The sequence below is a fragment of the Conger conger genome, chromosome 8, assembly GCF_963514075.1.
Source record: "Conger conger chromosome 8, fConCon1.1, whole genome shotgun sequence".
In the NCBI taxonomy this organism is placed as follows: domain Eukaryota; kingdom Metazoa; phylum Chordata; class Actinopteri; order Anguilliformes; family Congridae; genus Conger; species Conger conger.
The window spans coordinates 41,663,203-41,683,293 of NC_083767.1; the positions used below are offsets into that span (position 1 = coordinate 41,663,203).

A 20,091-nucleotide genomic window follows, 5' to 3' on the forward strand; every position below is an offset into this window, starting at 1 on the left:
GTGGTTCATTCCCCAGTGTAGCCACAATAAGATCCACACAGCCGTTGGGCCCTTGCGCAAGGCCCATAACCCTACATTGCTCCAGGGGGGTTTGTCCCCTGCTCAGTCTAATCAACAGTCACTTTGGATAAAAGCATCAGCTAAATAACGTGGCGTATCAAGATTTAAAAAACATTTACATATAATCCAAATCCAGTCATCTCTTAAGTAGTAATTTACTGTCATTTCATTTCAGGCACAGGGACACATTTTTGTCCGAAACAAAAAAAATATTTTTTTTTATCAAAATATATATATATTCACTGTCTGTCTCTCGTTTTCTCTTTCTCTTTCTCTCTGTCGTTACTGTCAACAACAAAGATGAGGTCCTGCAAGGTCAGACCATAGTCTAACATCAGTGAGCTGAACAAAGGACAGTGCACTCACTTATTTGCCAACACTTCCCTTTGCCATAGAAGCAATACAATTTATTATTATGATTGTGAACATCGCTGAAAAAAGAGGGATGGGGGGCAGTTCACCCTGGAGGAGATTCAGGTGTTTTGTGCTGGCTGTCAAAGACAAGACCATTCAAGATTGCCAGATAGGTAAAAAAAACAATTATCATTTTATAATGATGAACAAACACACTGTTATGGACTTTCTGTCCAATGTAATGTTGTGTCTAGGACAGGGCTCCCAACCCTGTTCCTGGAGATCTACCATCCTGTAGGTTTTCATAGCCCTAACAAAGCCACATTCAAAAAGCTATGGATATTGTTGAGCTGCTAATTGGTAGAATCAAGTGTGCCAACTTAGGGGTGAGTTGAAACAAACATCACCAGGAACACGGTAAGGCAGGGAGGGGGGTCTGAGAGGGACAGAATAGCTGAATGTGGAGAGATGGCATGCGTCCTTATTTATTCAGCAAACGAAACAATCAACAATCAACAATCTTCTACATTCACCCTCACTAGTCCATCCATCCATCCATCCATTATCTGAACCCGCTTATCCTGAACAGGGTCGCAGGGGGGCTGGAGCCTATCCCAGCATACATTGGGCGAAAGGCAGGAATACACTCTGGACAGGTCGCCAGTCCATCGCAGGGCACACATCATTCACTCACACACTCATACCCACGGGCAATTTAGACTCTCCAATCAGCCTAATCTGCATGTCTTTGGACTGTGGGAGGAAACTGGAGTACCCGGAGGAAACCCACGCAGACACGGGGAGAACATGCAGGCTCCGCACAGAGAGGCCCCGGCCGACAGGGATTCGAACCCAGGACCTCCTTGCTGTGAGGCGGCAGTGCTACCCACTGCACCACCCCCCCCCCCCGTGCTTCCCTCGAGGGTTTTCAGCGCACTTGTCCCTGGTTATGGGTATGCACTCTGTTGTATGTCGGGCTTGTGATGAGCGGTGTACTGCCCCCTAGGGGCCATGCTGATGGCGATATGGCAGAGCGGCATGGTTGCCGAGGAGACGCTGGCACTGACACGTGAGATGATGCGTTCTGGGGAGGTGCTGAGCTGGCCGAAGGAATGGACAGGGCTGGTGGTGGACAAGCACTCCACAGGCGGTGTGGGAGACAAGACCAGCCTCCCCCTGGCTCCAGCGCTGGCAGCCTGCGGCTGTAAGGTGCGTATCACTGGGCTAGCCAATTTTCTGCCCACAACAGCACCCCTGCAGCCTGACGGTCGTGCCAAAAGGGTAATCTTGCGTTGTAATCTCAGGCCTGCATGTTTGCAAATCAATCAGGGGAAAACATTTTTTAAAAGAGAGCAGCCTCGTATACCGGAAAGGCAGCTCTGGTTTCCAGCAGATTCAGTGTTGTGGTTAGTGTGATTGTCTCTCCTGCAGGAGACCTGGATTTAAGGCTCACCTGTTCCTGTTTGTTCGTCCCTGTTTTACTCAATTTTCAAAAAATTATTTTTCAACTCAGGGGGGTTGGGGAAAGGCAATCTTAACTGAAATAGGTCCATTGGAGCAACTTAGAGGGTCCATTTAGAATGGAGTCAGCTTCAGTCAAATCAGCCAAAAAAAACGCATTGATGGCTGCAAGAGCAGACTGCCGCTGAAGTCATACGCTCTCGTGGTTAGCTTGCTATATTTACCTTAGCATGACTTCATGACGCTTCTAGATGCGGATTAACACTCTTGTAACATGCAGCGAGTTGCAGGAAAAGGGTCTTTGTGCTCGTACAAGTCGCATTTTGACTGAAAAAGGCAACCGTCAAAAAATAAATAAGCATTGTCCAAAAGTCCAAGGGTATCAAGGTTATTAGAAGCAGTTGCACTTTACCTCAACTGTAGATGTACAGTAATTCAAATTTTTTGTTGAGTGATTAATTCAAGGCATTACCTTGCACAAGTGATGGTGATGAAATCACTGATTTGACATCGGTTAGGTTAGTAATACAGGACATTGTAAACACGGTAGTAGAACATGTTGCAGCACTCTTTGTTGACACTGCGGATCATTCCCTGCTTTTAAATGTTTTGTCTGGTGTTGGATTTCATCTCTATATGCACATTCTTGGTTCCATAATTACTTAACAGAGCAGACACATGAGCCAACATCACATGTTTTAGAGGAGACAGTATGCTGGTCTACGCTCTCCCAAACTGGCAGCGGTTTAGCACAGTGCAGGGATCATACAAACACCCAAAATAAGCATAACAAATCCCAAAAATAAGGATCAATGATGGGACATTGGCTGGGCGGTGTGACACTGTGCCCTGCGTTTGGCAGGTCCCCATGATCAGTGGCAGGTCTCTAGACTTCACAGGAGGGACCCTGGATAAACTGGAGTCCATCCCCGACTTCAACATCCACCAGTCAGTGGAGCAGGTAAACCCGAACACATGTGGGAATTCCCTCCTGGAAATAAAATAAATATGCACCACAATGGTAAACCTTACTTAAATCTAAGTGGATGTGACCTGGTGACACATCAGAACTGAGGGATATGCGATCATAGGACCTCATTCAGCCATGAAACGTTATTGAAATACAATGCAGAAGCGCAATTTCAGAATCATTTCAAAGTAGTTAATAACAGAATAATTTCACAGCATTTTTGCTCAGGGGGGAGGGGGTGTATTCAGGTTTTTGTTGCCACCAGTTACCCTGGCTCAATCAGCGGATTAGCCATATACTGGACACCAACGCTGATTCACTTGTAGATTAGACCACAATATAGACATACAGGCACAAGCACAATCACCAGCTGCTCTTCATATCACAGAATGTGGCTAATGTTTCAGGTCATGTTCTGCAAATATTTGGGCTAATTGGTTCATTGAGAGCATAAATTGGTCTGAAATCCAGAAACAGATATGGCCTTCCTTGCGCATCCCTAGATATTGCGGACTCCGCACTGGCATGAATATGGCCTAAACTTGGCTCGTCATTCAGACGGATGCTGTGTCTCAGTTGTTTCTTTGACACCTGCAGGTGAAGAAGATTTTAGAGGATGTTGGCTGCTGCATTGTGGGCCAGACACAGAACCTGGTCCCGGTTGATAAGGTGTTGTACGCCACACGGGATCAAACCGCCACTGTCGACAGCTTGCCGCTCATTACAGGTGAGGTGCAGATCAGATACATACAAACTTCACACACCTGTCACCTCAGGAAACATCTTACCCATATTGAAGACTATAAGATAGTAGCATTCATCTTTTCTTTGAGAACATCTAATGAAACAATGAAGCCAATTGCGGAGCCAGTTTTTTAATAGTCACAGATTTTCTTGAGGTTTTGGTTTCTCATGCAGGAATGCATTCCGCCAGTGATAGATTGATGACAGTTTACACACTGACCGTTCACAGCTTCAATTCTCTCAAAGAAGGGAGCCGAGTCCTTATTCACCCTGGTTTTGGATGTGAAGTACGGGAAGGCTGCTTTGTTCAAAGATATCACCAGTGCCAGGGAGATGGCGCAGTCCTTGGTAAGATGGAACCTGGGCCCTGTTTTACAAAGCAGGATTACTCAATTAGCTGGATTACAGCATTGAGTAAAAACCCTGAACTCTCCCAAATCTGGAACATAGACTGAAGCTGTTCTGGGTTCTGCTCAGTGCAGTTATCCAGCTAACCCAGTTATCCTGCTGTGTGAAATATCCCCTGCTGCTGCTGACATAACACAATGGAACACAATGACAAGAACAGGCCATTCAGCCCAACAATGCTTGCCATGTGAAGAAAGGTTAGCTTTGTGTTTCCAGCTACAAATTTCTCATGAATATCACAATTCCAGTGCAATAAAGAGATGTCTTATTTAAGCATTTATAATAAACTAGTAGTGTAGTGTTGGTGAAGAAACAATAAACAGAAATCACTTATTGACATAAGCTAAATTCACTTCAACGGATGCTTAGTCTTGCTGATGTATTATTCATAAAAGAGGAGTGCCTGTTTCCTACCAACAACGTGTACCTAATGCTTAGTTTACCTAAAAACTAGATAGTATTTGGCACTGTATCAGGCCTTGTCTTGACCTCAGGTGACGGTGGGGAACAGCCTGGGCATCATTACAGGGGCCGCCCTCAGCAGGATGGACACCCCCATCGGGCTGTGCGTGGGGAATTCTCTGGAGGTGCTGGAGTCCCTGGAGTGTCTGAAGGGCCGAGGGCCAGCTGACCTGCGTGGGCTGGTCACCTACCTGGGTAGGGGAGGAGCGAGTGGGAGTTCGGCCTCTCGTCCATCAGCTGTGGACTTCCACCAAGGATGTGAATAGTCCCGACTCACTCACACTGAGTCACGCTGAGACCCAAAATAAATGTACAGTTTCTTTTGGGCCGACATTAGCGGTCACCTGGCAGTCGGAGTGTTGCCGCTTGGCAACCTTGCCCCTGGTTGTGTCAAAGTGTCTCTGAGCAAGACACCTTGCATGGCCGCCTGTCCCTGTGGGTGTGTGTGGGAATGGGTGAAAGCGCTTTGGATGAAATCGCTGTATGAATGCAGTCCAATTACCATCCATTTTTCAGCAAACCCCAATCAATCATGGCAATGAGCAACAACAAACGTTTTTTTTTAGGTGAACTGCCCCTTTAACCTCTTTAAATCATGCTTACAGGTGGTCTTCAATGCTTAAAGGTGGTCTTTCATGTTTGCGTGGTGGTCTTTCATGTTTGCATGGTGGTCTCTCATGTTTGCATGGTGGTCTCTCATGTTTACAGGTGCTCTTTCATGTTTGCGTGGCCCTGTTTCCCCCCAGGAGGACAACTGCTGTGGATGAGTGGAAAGGCCCCCACCCTGGACTGTGGGGAGAAGGAGATTTGCAGGGTCTTGGAGAACGGGGAGGCCTTGCAGAAGTTCCAGGCCATGCTGCAGGCCCAGGGGGTGTCCGCAGAGAATGCCCGCATCCTGTGCTCCATGGACACAGACTACTTCCGAGTCTTGAAACGGGCGCCTTCTGTGGTGGTGCTTGAAGCCAAGACGGAAGGTTTGCATCTAATTTCAACACTAACTTCCCTATTGAAAGCATCTGTATTGATTTAACCATCTCCATTCACAATACAGTAGCCATAGGAAACATACTATAAATATAAAAACGACAAAATGTTTGCACAATATTTCCAAACACTTGTGGCAGAAAGCAGAACTTACAGTGAGCTCAGCCTTCCAGGCGGTTTGCCCTGCAGTCATCTTCACCTAAAAGACAAAACAGTTCATTCTTTTTCACTTTTTCACTGGAACTGTGAATATTAAAAGTAGGGCTGTGTGCGGCTTGCAGACTCCCTAAAAACACTCACAATGGTACAGGTGGGGATATCTTGAACCATGTTTTGGGGTAGTCTGCAAACTGCGAATCAACCCTTCTTGAAGAAGGAACAAGACAGCAAGAACTGCGCCACGTGCGTAGTACTTGAACCACTATTTGAGCTACAAGTTCCTTCAGGGGAAATGAGCCATACATTATTTAGGTCAAAGCTACCATATTTGTATATTCTGGTGTCTAACTGCCCTCTTTGCATTTTGTGTTGCAGGCACAGTGCTCGAGGTGAACGGTTTAATAATAGCTGAAGTCCTTCACAAATTGAGCGGGGGACGAACACAGACAGGAGAACTCGTTGATCACAGTTCGGGGGCTGAGCTACTGGTCACCGCGGGGATGGAGGTGAAGAAAGGTAAGCTTTGTGTTTCCAGCTGCACACTTCTCATCAATCTCACAATTCCAGTGCCGTGCAAAGATGTCTGTAAAATCCTTCATATTATAATAATGGTGATCAAATTAAATTGACTCATTGTAATGCAGAGCAGCTTAATGACACTGGTTTAACATTGGTCACCATGCTGGACTCTGCAGGTCTGGTATCTGTATGTGATTTCAGTGTGACTCACTGACTGGGTTTCCCTCTGTTGCAGGTGACCCCTGGGTCAGAGTGCATTGTGGGACACCAGAGTTCAACGCTAAGCTCCAGGCCTGCTTTCAGGAGGCGCTAGTGATCGGGACCGCTGACCACTACCACCCTGATGGAACCTTGCTAGTTTCTGAGTTCATCCCTCCAAAATCTTTTAACAAATAGATGATGCAGTGAGGGCTTGGTCATCCGCTTTTATGGGGGAAATAATTAATTAATTAAATAATTAAGAGGTAAAAAAAAATTATTATATGGTTGTAATATTTAACTATATCACACAGTCTCCGTTTAATTGAGAAATACTTGAAAATGAAAGTTCCATATTGTTCTCAACATGAACTGGGACAATGATCAAAGCCCTGTGTAAGTCTTTACATATTATTTTGAAAAACTCATGTCAGTTTGCAGTGCTTTCCCTGTTTGTTAAACCCAAGTGAATGCTCTAACAGCAGTTGCTTGTTGTCGCTGGATGGCCAGTTCTGTGTTGTACGAGTTAAAGATCTAAAAAATGTTAAATATTTCCAGGAAAGTGCACAGAGCTCAAAGCTCAACTTGTGATGTGATCCTTGTGCATAACAAGTAAGTAGATGATGCAGTGAGGGCTTGGTCACCATCTTTACGGATGACTCACGGCCTGTTCCACAAAGCAGGGGTAATGCCTTAACTGCGCAGAGTAAAACCCGGACCCCGCCCCACATCTGGAACACAGACTGAAGTGAGGAGGGTCCACCGGATTTTACTTTATGCAGTTATCTGGGTAACTCAGTAATCCTGTTTTCTGGAACAGGTCCTAGGTCAAGAGAAATCCTCATGAGAGCATTCAATCCACTGCTGGACAAAATAATACATAATGTTACAAATACACTGTTGGAAATTCACTGGGGAAAGCACAAAAATATGCATGTGCCGTAAACAGTGGCTTTTTATATTGTCACTAAAAATTATATTCTGTATGGGTATACAGTGTATTAGATATATTCAGACACAGTAATTTAAAATCAATCGGTATAACATATTTACCCAGGCGAGTAACAAACTGGCAGACATAATTTTGAAGATGTGGAGAAAGTCTGCTTGTAAATTGATTATGAAAAGTATTACAAAAATAATTATTTCAATAATAATTAAACACTTTGAGCCTTAACCTTATTATTTTCACTGTAAAAACATGGCAACTTTAAACACCAGTCTACAGTCAAATGAAAAACAATAAAAGGAAAGGCTATAAACATTAGTGACTGAAAAATTGATTTAACAACTGGACCTGATAACAAAGTCAATAATTTCCAGTTCTACTGAGCAGACCAATGTCCTGTTTTGGCTTCTCATCCTGTGCCCTCTCATGTACTCGCCTTATGTTTCCATCATGTTTGCACGAATCATTGGATAATTTATCCAGTTAAAGACCCTCGTAAAGACCCTTACCCTGTGTAGCACAGGTACTCTGAACACGCCACTGGAGGAAGGGAGGGAGAGTGAGAGAGTGAAAGAGAGAGAGAGAGGAGAGAGGAACCAAGGCAATAATGTTACAGCCTTTTAAATTGGGATTGTATCTAAAAAAAATACTGAAAACATTTGAATAAATCATTTTTTTTAGAAAAGCTTTAAAATGGAGGGGTACGTAGAGTCATGCTGCATACAGTTCTGGGGCCTCATTTATAAACGTTGCGTAGGCACTTTCTAAGCAAACTTTGGCATTTATAAAAAACTAACTTGACTGGAAAATGTGGCGGCACGGATGGTGCAGTGGGTAGCACTGCCGCCTCACAGCAAGGAGGTCCTGGGTTCGAATCCCCGTCGGCCGGGGCCTCTCTGTGCGGAGTTTGCATGTTCTCCCCGTGTCTGCGTGGGTTTCCTCCGGGTACTCCGGTTTCCTCCCACAGTCCAAAGACATGCACGTTAGGCTGATTGGAGAGTCTAAATTGCCCGTAGGTATGAGTGTGTGAGTGAATGGTGTGTGTGCCCTGAGATAGACTGGCGACCTGTCCAGGGTGTATTCCTGCCTTTCGCCCAATGTATGCTGGGATAGGCTCCAGCCCCCCTGCGACCCTGATCAGGATAAGCGGGTTCAGATAATGGATGGATGGATGGATAACTTGACTGGAAAATGTGCAGTCCTCCACGGAAACTCTGACCCATGCATACGCACATTAACTGGAGAAATGAGAAACTGTGCCTTTAATGCTCGTGACGTAAGACCAGGAAAACGGGAAGTGAAACAGGATGTAAAAAGGTATAAAGATTTGCCGGGAGTTGTGGCTGGGTATGGCTGCTGTAAGGACGTGCTTCGTCCCTGTTATACTTATTAAAGTGTTGTATTGTTGAATCTCGCTATACGGGTTCTCTCCCTTCCTAAGTGCAAAACAACATTTGGTGATGAGAGAAGTCGAAAATGATACACAACAGATACCACTGTGTAAAATAAATCGAAATTGATTGTTGTTGATTGTACTCTTAAAGGGTTCTGATTTTCTGCATGTTTACACATGTTTATCATCGTCATCATCACATTCGTTGTGCAGAACTGTTCGTCATTTACAATCAATCAGGATAATTCCCACACCTGTAGCTTTTCAGAGGCAATCAAATGGCTGAAATCCCTTTTCTTGGCCTTCTTTTCAGCGTTTGCCATTGTCTTCGTGAAATGCATATTCATTAGGGGTGTTTCACTGCCTATTTATAGGCAACTGTGGGCGGGACATGAAGCTGGCAAAGTTGCGCCACATTTAGAGTTTATTGTGATTTATAAAGGAAAACTGGCGTGGGACGTGCGTATGCACTGTTTTATAAATCAGAATATTTTTTTGCGTACGCACGTCCTAGGTTTCTTGCTTACGCAACCTTTTGACATGAATCCTAAGCACAGTTTTATAAATGAGGCCCCTGGTCTGCAGGCTTTGCAGGGCCATCTGTGAGGTCGCTCGCTGCCATTGGATTGAGCTCGCCCAGCACTTATTTCGATTGGTGGAGGGAGTTTCAGGCCGAAACACACAGTCCAGGCTGGCCCCGCCCTATTCTGCAGGCTGTAACGAGGGGCACTTAATTGCATTGGGAAGCAAGAGAGTGGGCTCTTACTTATTTCTATTGTTTGCTCGCTCCTTTTCCTACTCCTAGCCCTACCACAAAGGATGCACTGAGGTTTGTACGGCTCTGTTCTGCAAGCCCTCCCAGCCATCCATAAGGCCATAAAGGCTGCCTGAGGGGTAAACACAGAGCAGATCCGGCCACAACAGGACAGACTTATTTATTTAGGTTATCTGTATATCTTTGGATGTGGGTGGAAACCCACGCAGACACAGGGAAAACATACAAATTCCATACAGAAAGCCCCAGGTCGGATTCAAACCCGGGACCATCTTTCTGTGAGGCGACAGTGCTATCCACTGTAGAACTGAGCTGCCCATGAAGAATGGCCTTATAAACGCGAGGGAGGGTAGGTGGAGGGGTTTTAGAATAGCGGTCTGTAGGGAGCATACTGTACGTGGCTTAGACTGGCAGCCTGCAGCAGCTGCATGAAAGAGGAAGTACCAATGAGTAATGAGGAAGCCTCTCCTGGTATGTGAGTGCACTGTGATAGGCCAACATCACCGGAGCAATCGGCTCGTACAGCCAGACACGGCTTGACTCTCATGGCCTGGCAAACTGCTCCATTAGTTACATTGTATTACATTTTGTAAACAACTTTTGTAGAATGAACTCTAGCTGTGATCAATAGCGTAGCCTGTAGCATAGTGGCTAAGGTCACCTGCGAGGTCGGTGGTTCAATCCCCAGTGTAGCCACAATAAGATCCACACAGCCGTTGGGCCCTTGCGCAAGGCCCATAACCCTACATTGCTCCAGGGGGGTTTGTCCCCTGCTCAGTCTAATCAACAGTCACTTTGGATAAAAGCATCAGCTAAATAACGTGGCGTATCAAGATTTAAAAAACATTTACATATAATCCAAATCCAGTCATCTCTTAAGTAGTAATTTACTGTCATTTCATTTCAGGCACAGGGACACATTTTTGTCTGAAACAAAAAATATATTTTTTTTTATCAAAATATATATATATTCACTGTCTGTCTCTCGTTTTCTCTTTCTCTTTCTATCTGTCGTTACTGTCATCAACAAAGATGAGGTCCTGCAAGGTCAGACCATAGTCTAACATCAGTGAGCTGAAGGACAGTGCACTCACTTATTTGCCAACACTTCCCTTTGCCATAGAAGCAATACAATTTATTATTATGATTATGAACATCGCTGAAAAAGGGACAATATGAAACAAAACCTAAGAAAAAATGTCCCAGGCTGGGATCAAAGCTTTGCGTTAGAGTCAGACGGAGGGCACAAAATGCTGCTCATGCAAAGGAATACTTAGGATACTATGTTTTCACCTGATCTGTGAGGTTGAGGAATGGCGGAGACCCAGGCGCGACTAAGGGTAATCCCTAGTAAGCGAGCACGCGGACGTGTCCGCCACTAAACCCCGGGAGGTAGAGGAAACGGAAAACAACTTGGAGACAGCTCCAATTAAATAAAGAAAATAGCCCCAAAAAATGGCTAAGGAAAATAAAGCAACCCTTCAAAACCAGGGCGAATAACACAACCAAAATGAGGGCTAAAATGCGAGCCCTGTAACCCCGGACTGGGGATCCCAAAATAAAAGTACGACCTAGTATAAAAGACTAGGTACACACTGATGCGGTGCACCATATAGACCCGGCCCCCATCAATCAATCGTGGAGGGGGCGGAGGGACCTCCACCAGGGCCAGCGCACTTACCAGCACCGGTTTAAGACGGGAGACGTGGAAGGTGGGATGAATTTTCATGGACCGAGGCAGTTGGAGGCGCACCGTTACAGGATTGATTTTCCTAATGATTTTAAATGGGCCCACGTAGCGAGGGGCAAGCTTACGGGACTCGACCCGCAATGGCAGATCGCGAGTGGACAACCACACCCTCTGCCCTGAAGGAACTTTTTTCCGAAACCTACCTCCCTTGACTGGCATTACTTGAAAATTGAGCCGGTCAAGCTGGTCTAGCTGTGTATGAGCTTTTCAACCAGCATAGCCATGTTGTCATAAAGCTGGTCTAGCTGAGCTGGTCTGAAGGTGTTTCTAAACATATGTAGCTTGATCTGGTCAAACCATGTCGATCTGATGATCTCAAAACCTAGCCTGAGCGAAACCTAGCTTGAGCTGATGTCACATTTTCTTATAGAGAATGAACTGTATGTTCCCACAGACACACCTTTAAAAGGGTGTATGGTTTTGCCTATAATTACCTCAGAGCAGGGTATATGCATAATACCTTTTGCAGTACAAGTTATACAGGTTTATTTTGAGCTTGAATTATGTAGGAATTTGGTCCTTTGTGAAGTAAAACAAGTAGTCCGATATTCAGGTTAGCAACAATGTATTAAGATAGCAAAAATAGTCTTTAAGTATGAAGCATACCGGGTAAAAGCAAGGCAGTTCAATTATAAACTCATGTTACAAAGGAATGAGCTTTTATGCCCCAAACCTCCTCATGTAAAGTACAGGTAGTTGTCTCTGATTGGGTGACAGGCAGACTAATACACATTATTTTGTTTGCATATGATGTGATGTGAGGAAAGCAAATGGTCATTTTCAGCAAAGCAGACAGTGAACCCCCCCTTGATCATTCAGTATGGGCTTCCTAACCCCCCTTGATCATTCAGTACGATTGAGGTGTTAGGTGACCATCCAAGAACCATGAAGCAGGAAATGTATTCTTCCCTTGACCATTCTATTCTTGACCACTTCTGGATGTTTAGGGGTGTGGGTTGAATAAATTATATTCATTAATGTACGGATGTTAAAAAAGGAATGTCGCCCCTTAATGAATCCTGTCTGCTCCTTTGAAATAATGTCGGGTAAAACTGCCTCTAGGCGACTCGCTAGCACCTTTGCTAACACCTTGACATCCACATTAAGAAGAGATAAAGGCCTGTAGGACCCACAGAGAGTGGGGTCCTTGTCTTTTTTAAGAAGGAGAGCGATGGATGCTTGAGTCAGAGTAGGCGGCAGTGTACCACGATTGATTGACTCATTATAAACATTCAAGAGAAGCGGCGCTAATTTATCACTAAATTTCTTTAAAAACTCAGTGGGATAGCCATCGGGGCCAGGGGCTTTATGAGTCTGCATTGATTTTATTGCCTCAACTACTTCGGTCAATACCAATGGTGAATCTAAATCACTTGCAACAGTAGGGTCAATGGAGGGTATAGGAAGCTTACTAAAAAACGTGTCCATGGTGGTGGTGTCTGTTGGAAAATCTGATTGGTAAAGAGTAGAGTAGAAGGCTTTAAATGTTGCATTAATATCGGCAGGATCAGATAATAGGCCACCAAGGGGGTCCCTAATTTGAGTAATGAGCCGCGAGGAGGCTTGACGTTTAAGCTGATGTGCGAGCAAACGGCTAGCCTTATCGCCATGCTCATAGTACCTACCGCAAGAGTGCAAAAACATGCGTTCTGCTTGCTTGGTGGAGAGCAAGTCAAACTCAGCCTGACTATTCATGCGTTCCTTATAAAGTTCAGGGCTAGGATTTCTGGCATATTGGTGATCTAAACTAAGAATCAAGTCCGTAAGTCGAATTTGGTCAGCCTTATATATTCTGTTCAAATTGGCAGAATAAGATATAATTTGACCTCTAAGAAAAGCTTTTAGAGACTCCCACAAGAGAGAGTTAGAAGTAGAATCAGTTTTGTTAAGAGAGACAAAAGTGTCGATAGAGGAGGAAATATAATCACAGAAATCCTTGTCAGAAAGAAGTAGAGAATTGAATCTCCACAAAGGACGGGGCCTGTGATAGGACGTCAATGACATGTCAAGAACCAGAGGGGCGTGGTCGCTAATAACTATTGCCAAATATTCTGTGGAAATCACATTGGGAAGAAGACCAGCATCGATAAAGAAATAATCGATTCGAGAGTAGGAGCGATGCACTCGTGAAAAAAAGGAAAATTCTTTTGTATGTGGATTACGAAATCTCCACGGATCAGCACAGCCATTTTGCAACATAAAATCTGCAAATGCCCTTGACATACAAGAGGGAGGAGCCAGTTTGAGACTGGAGCGGTCTAAATTGGGATCAATAACACAATTTAGGTCCCCACCAAAAATAAGATGATGTGTATTTAAATCTGGGAGGTTACTCAGTAATTTGTTTGCAAAGGCAGCATTGTCAAAATTAGGGCGTATACATTAACCAGCAATACAGGTTTCTGCATTAGAGTACCTGTTACAATTAAATACCTCCCATCAGGATCAGAAATAATATTAGTGGGGGTGAACTGTATCCTCTTGTGAATCAATATAGCAACGCCCCTAGCCTTTGAATTAAAAGTAGAGTGAAAGACCTGGCTCACCCATGATTTACGCAGTCTGGAATGATCATTAATGCGCATATGCGTCTCCTGTATAAAAACTATGTCTGTTTTTAGATGTTTAAGATGCGACAAAACCTTGGATCTCTTTACCGGATGACCCAAGCCCTTTACATTCCATGACAGAAACCTGATATTGTCACCTGGTCCATAAGGGCCAGAATTTCCTGCTTTATTAGACATCAACTGAATTTAAAGAAATATGTCTATAAAAAGTCCTAGAGAAAATATAGTGCAATATAAAGACCAAGCTTCGGGAGAAAGTAAAAACACACATAAAAATAAACCAAAACAGAACACCCATAGCAAGAACCCCCAAGGATAATTCCACCCCCCTCCCCCCCACCCTCCCCGACCCAATGTCCTCATCCCCAAACGATGACGACGGCAGGTCATAATGTGGCTTGGATTTCCGTTGCATCTTGACGAAAAGGAACACTCTTCTTGTGCAGAGGCGCCCCCAAGTGTCTGAACATAGCACCATATGTGCATATAGAAAACGAAGGCCAACACCCCTCCAGTCAGGAAGAAAAAAGCTGTAGGCTAACAGGCAGAGCTAGCAAGCTAGCATGAAACAGCATAACAATAAACAACAAGTGTGTAAAACAAACACAGCTTGCCAAATAAACTTAAAGTCTTATGTCACCTGATGGGATGAACGAGTACAGAATGAACTTGGTAGGCAAGGCAACACAGCATGCCCAGTGATGGTCAGCGGTTAGGGAAATGTGAGTCATAAAATCCCTGGGCGTCTTTGGGAGATTCAAAGACCTTCTTCTCCCCGCGGTATTCCACGCGTAGACAGGCTGGGAACAAGAGGGAAAATTTGACTTGCTTCTCGTACAGGCTGCGTTTCACATCTGCAAAAGCGGCTCTCTTCTTGGCGGTCATATCTGGAAAAAAGTAGATATTCTGACCACGGTATTGGAGCTGGCGCGCGTCCCTCTCTCGTCTCAGAATTCGTTCTGTATCGCGGAAGTAGTGAAATCTGACAATGAATACCCTTGGTCTGGTACCTCTCGCCTCATCTGCCGGACGCGGTGGGCCGATGTGATGTGCCCTGTCGAGGACCGGGGGAGAGGGGAAAAAGCCTGTACCCAGGACGGCCACAAGGAAGTCGGTCATAAACTTTACTGGATCTGCGCCCTCCCACTTCTCCGGGATCCCAATCACACGCAAATTGTTGCGTCGTGAACGTGATTCCAAGTCCTCAGCCTTAGCCTTGAGGTGGACATTTTCAGATTGCAGGCGAGCACAGATATCCTCAAGGGCGACAATCCTATCGCTGTGATCCGAGAGGGCCGTCTCCATACCTGTTGTCTTCAGGCTGAGCGAGTCGGTAGCTGATTTGACTTCTGCTAGGGCAGCAGAAAGGGGGCGCAGGGCATCGTCTACTATCGTTTTCATAGTAGTAGCGAGGGACGTCATCAGTTCGGAGAGCAACACTGCGCAAAGCTTGTCAAGGTCCGGGGGTAAAGCGCCATCGCCGCCATGACAGTCTAGCAGCGTGGTTGCTGCATCACCGGGCAAACATTTGGACTTATTCTGCTTCAAGCAACCTGACGCCATCCTGGCCAACGCCACAGAATGGTCTAAAAACGTAATAAGTCGGAAAATAAAGTTCACAAGTCAAGTTTGGGTGTTAATCTGAACGAAATGTTGATCGACACTCCGGAGCCCCTCACAATGCGTCTTCCTCGTTCACATGCTAACCGGAACCCTCGTTTCTCCCTTGTCATTGCGCTATCACCCTTTCACGTGTCTCACCTGATGTTTATTTGTTAGACTGCCCTCACTCCCATGCCCCGCCTAGTTTGTCTCATTCCCCTGTGTATTTATACCTGTCCTTTTCAGTTGCACCCTGCTAGTTCGTCTTGTCCTGTTTTTTGAGTCCCGAGTCCTTTATTCCTTCCCCCAGTTCTAGCCCCCTTGTTCCCGAGCCCTTGTTCCTGAGTCCTTGCCCTTGTTTTTCTGGATTTCCTGTTTTGACCCCTGCCTGCTTCCCTGGACTCTTCTTTCATTGTTGTGGATATCTGTACCTCTGCCTTGTTGGACTGACCCCCTGGTTTTTGACCCTGGCCTGTTTTGTGACTACGCTCTGTCTGCCCCTTCACCTGCTAGTAAACTTGCCATTTTCCACACCCCTGTGTCTGCTTCTGGTTCCTCTGTCCTCCCCGCCATGACAGACTCAGGTTATTTATTTTGTTTAAATTCTTGCTTTGAAATAATAAGATTCATAGCAAACTTTGCCTGCAGTTTTATTCTGAGTTTCATACAGTATGAACATGGGCAAGGGATGTATATAATCTATTGAAGCTGTAGATTGCTTACCTAGATGTGAATATTGTATTGAAATACAAATTGTACTCATATTTCTAACCAAGAGAGGTTTAAATTTGCAATAACTTGAAACTTAAAAGAAATTAAAGATCGAGCCCATGTACTGGGAAGTAAAGCCCTGATCTCTATCCCAGTGTAGATCCGCACCAACAACAAGTACTCCCCTGCATATAGAGCAGCCAAAACATGTTACGTTTGGCCTAATGTAACTATGGTCGGTGAGGAGCGGTTTATCTAGCGTGATTAAGGATAAGAGTGTTCTTCAGCATAAAGCTCCATTTGGAGAAAACCTAGCTATTTAAGTGCATTTGAGCCATTGAGTTTTCAGCTCATTAAGTCTTGAAAGAAGTCCCACCAACATGGGACACCAAACTTTTGTGGGGCTGCTGTTGCATATTAATGAGCTATTCAGTCTGGGGCTCATTCTTCCTGTGAAAAAGCAGCGCCACAAACAGTAGTAAAATTGGAAGTAATCATATCTGCATGCATTTATTCATACAGTTTTATCTTTCAAAAAACGTAATGGGGAATTCTGGGTCCCCAGAAATAATATAGCTGTGGGGTCCCTGTTTGGAATCCTAATAGATTTTTGTGTATGTTTTGCTTGTAGTAGTAGTAGTAGTAGTATTACCATCCGATTGCATGTTAGTATGAGAAACACCCAGCACAGAGAAGTGACACAGGCTGCTCAGCAGGGTTAATATATTATCCCTGACCCTCCCATGCACACCCAAGGCTTAAGCCACAAGAACAATGGTAGGTTACATAAACAACATAGCCTAAGGTATTTTCACATTCATGGCATGTCTCTGAAAAAAGAATGTTGTCTATACTTTTACAGTTCTAAGAAACTACTGGTTTGGACATCTAGTGAAAGATTCTGAAGTCCCAACCACATGAACAGGCATGTTTAGGTTAAGGCAATGAAACGTAATGCAAAAGAACATAACTTAAATCAACATTTTCACTACTATTTTCTCTCCAGTTTTGACACTATAATGCAATTCACTATAATGGAGGGCTCTTGTATGTCTCAAGCACCCTCTGCTGGCTATTTTTAAGTACAACACATAAAGCACAACAACTTTAGAACAAGAACGTTCTTCTCTGTGTACATTAACATCACTTTCTATCACTTGAATATAGTAGTATAAGAATTCCTTTTTAAATTTTTTGAGTGAAATTTATCCGCCACTATAGCAGGTGTAAGTTAAGAGGAGTGTGAGGATGACTCAAACAATGGCAGTAATGGCACATAGCAGGACAGACACGTAGGCATAGGCCTCAAAGACATGCTGAGACCTCCAAAATCCCTGAGCAAGGACTAAAGATTGTACAGCAAAAATACTCACCCAATAATTACATAGCTATTTAGCTGACATTTCTATCCAAAATGACGTATAGTTGATTGACAATGCCTACTGGAACAATGTGGGGTCAAGGGCCTTGCTCAGGGGCCCAACAGCTGTGTGGAACTTATTGTGGCTACAACCATCAACCTTCTGGGTCCCAGTGATGCAGCATAGTCGCTATGCTACATGCTGTCTCCATCCTGGCAATAGTCAAGCTCGTTGCAGCATTACACTATCTTGCATCCAGCTCATTTCAATCGACAACTCCAATGTCACATTTCACATTTTGTTGTGTAGTCCTGAATATATACCTTATGGTAACAGATATGTCAATTTTGTTCACAGGAGTTGTAAGTGCTTGTAGTTACATTACATTATTGGCATCAGAGTGACGTACAACAAAGTGCATACCCATAACCAGGGATGAGTGTGCTCAAAGACCCTAGAGGGAAGTACAATTTCAATTGCTACCCGTACAACAAAGATAAGAACCAGGGCCTATTTTATTTTATTTTATTTTATTTTTTTAAACAACAAATAAACAAACAAACAAACAACAAAGCAAAAGTGACCAAACTTAACTATCCAAATACTGCTTACCTTGCCAACTAAAAATAACAAAACACAACGTAAATCACAAAGACCACAATTAAGGTTCACAGGGAGGTAGGGAGGGATGGGGAGAGGTGCTGCTTGAAGAGGTGCGTCTTCAGTTTGCACTTGAAGGTGGGGAGAGATTCTACAGTTCTGACCTCAACGGGGAGTTTGTTCCACCACCGTGGAGCCAGAACAGACAGTAGTCGTGAGCATGAGGTGGAGTTTCGGAGAGGGGGAGGTGCCAAGCGGCCTGTGGAGGCTGAACGAAGAGGTCTGGTAGGGGTGTAGTGTTGTGGTTAAGGTACATGAATGGGACCCGCAAGGTCGCTGGTTCGATCCCCGATGCAGCCACAATAAGATCTGCACAGCCCTTGAGCAAGGCCCTTAATCCTGCATTCCAGGGGAGGAATGTCTCCATTTAGACTAATCAACTGTACATTGCTCTGGATGTCCAATGCCATTAATGTAATGTAATGTAATTTCACCCCCAGTACCTTGCCTGCCAATACCTGGTGGGCCAGACACATGCTAATGCCTACGTTTCTACACTGGACTACACTGGACTACTTCCTTTCAGCATTGGACAGGCTGTGGGAAGCATACATCTGGCTGTCTGCTCCAGCCCTCTCTCTGTGAGTTGAGTGAAGACTGCTTTCAGTCCGTGGTCACAGGTATGACAAGAGAATTTTAGGTAATCTGAGATCAAATACTGCTACATTTGTTCCTTACACTGTCTTTATGTTCTCTATAGAGCCCCCCTAGATGCCCTCAGTATAAAAAAGAAACGCATACATATATTTTTACCTAGGGTGTCTAGTCTATTTCACATTCACTCTGGTTGGAAGTGAATGTATTGGTCTCCTGAACACCCCAAGGATGCAGTAGCAGACATCTATTTTGGTGTAGAATCTTTAAATAAAAACAGGGATTACAATCAACTTCATCAATGTCTTCACTGTACTCTTTCTCTCAAGTAGCATATGTTAATCGCTGCATAGTTGTCTTGTATACTGTATATCAAGCGCCATCTACTGGATTTTCTAAAGCACAACACGTGTCCACTAGTAGCATAGCCTGCAGACTCCCGTGTCTTAACTTGTGTGTATGCATTCCAGAAGATTCCATCACCAAGGTTCATACAATGAGGGAAGCAAGACACGTATAGGTACACTTTCTTTTTTAACATATGTAGGATATTTCTGTCTCTGTATATTCAAATGTCTGTTTTATGACAGTTTCAGGAATTGCATCAAAGATCTGATTGAAATGCATCGTTCCATTTTTTTCTACAGTCTATGGCTTAGTCCATCCCCACCCCTGTTCAGCTAATAATTTAAGAGCGCACTGTTCAGTTTCCTAGAGCATACTCTGTCTGAGTGAGTGGAGGAAGGGCTTTTTGCCAACGTTAGGAGAGATAGCCTGCACTCCACGTGCTGGATTATCGCAAATGTTCTACAACATGCTAATATAATCTCACATCTGAATGCAGTACCTGTTAACTTTGTCACAAATTAAATGTAACACGACAAGGGAACCCCTTTGGAAAACCTTACATCAGTTAGTCCCCCCTAGAATGAGATATCCCCCTTCATTTCTCCTCGAGTAATATATTGCAATGCATGAAATTTCATATCAACACATATGTATTGAATCTGCTCTATTGAATTTCGCCATTTCATTTGGTTCACCATGAAATTATTATTATTGTTATTATTTTTTTTAATGCACAATGTGTTGAGAAATTCACTGCACTGACTTACTGCACTGAGACCTTTTTGAGGTACATAAAAAACTCACTTTTTTATTCCTGGAAAATAGTGATACATGTGTTTGCATTATTATGCAATTACGTGTGTCTTTTTGTGTTTGGAGCATTTGTTGGCAGATTATTTTGAGTTTGTTTTAAGAGAGAGATCTTTATCTTTATTTGTGGGCAACACTATCATCTCATTGTTATTATCATTAAATTAACTTGCATAACATGAATAATTGAATAAACAGACATATTTTATATTTCAAATCGTTCTCTTTTATTGTGATTTCGCCACAGCG

General features: G+C 44.0%; 1 protein-coding gene across 1 annotated transcript; it reads left to right on the top strand.

Annotated features, from left to right (window-relative positions):
- The first annotated feature begins 360 nt into the window (after positions 1 to 360).
- On the top strand, positions 361 to 6,517 carry LOC133134463 (thymidine phosphorylase-like). Its single transcript, XM_061250659.1, is given in 11 exon segments — positions 361 to 375; positions 502 to 534; positions 536 to 587; positions 1,421 to 1,623; positions 2,738 to 2,836; positions 3,443 to 3,572; positions 3,819 to 3,937; positions 4,492 to 4,654; positions 5,206 to 5,433; positions 5,978 to 6,118; positions 6,357 to 6,517. Coding segments are annotated over 11 exon segments (1,344 nt in total).
- The last annotated feature ends 13,574 nt before the right edge of the window (positions 6,518 to 20,091 follow it).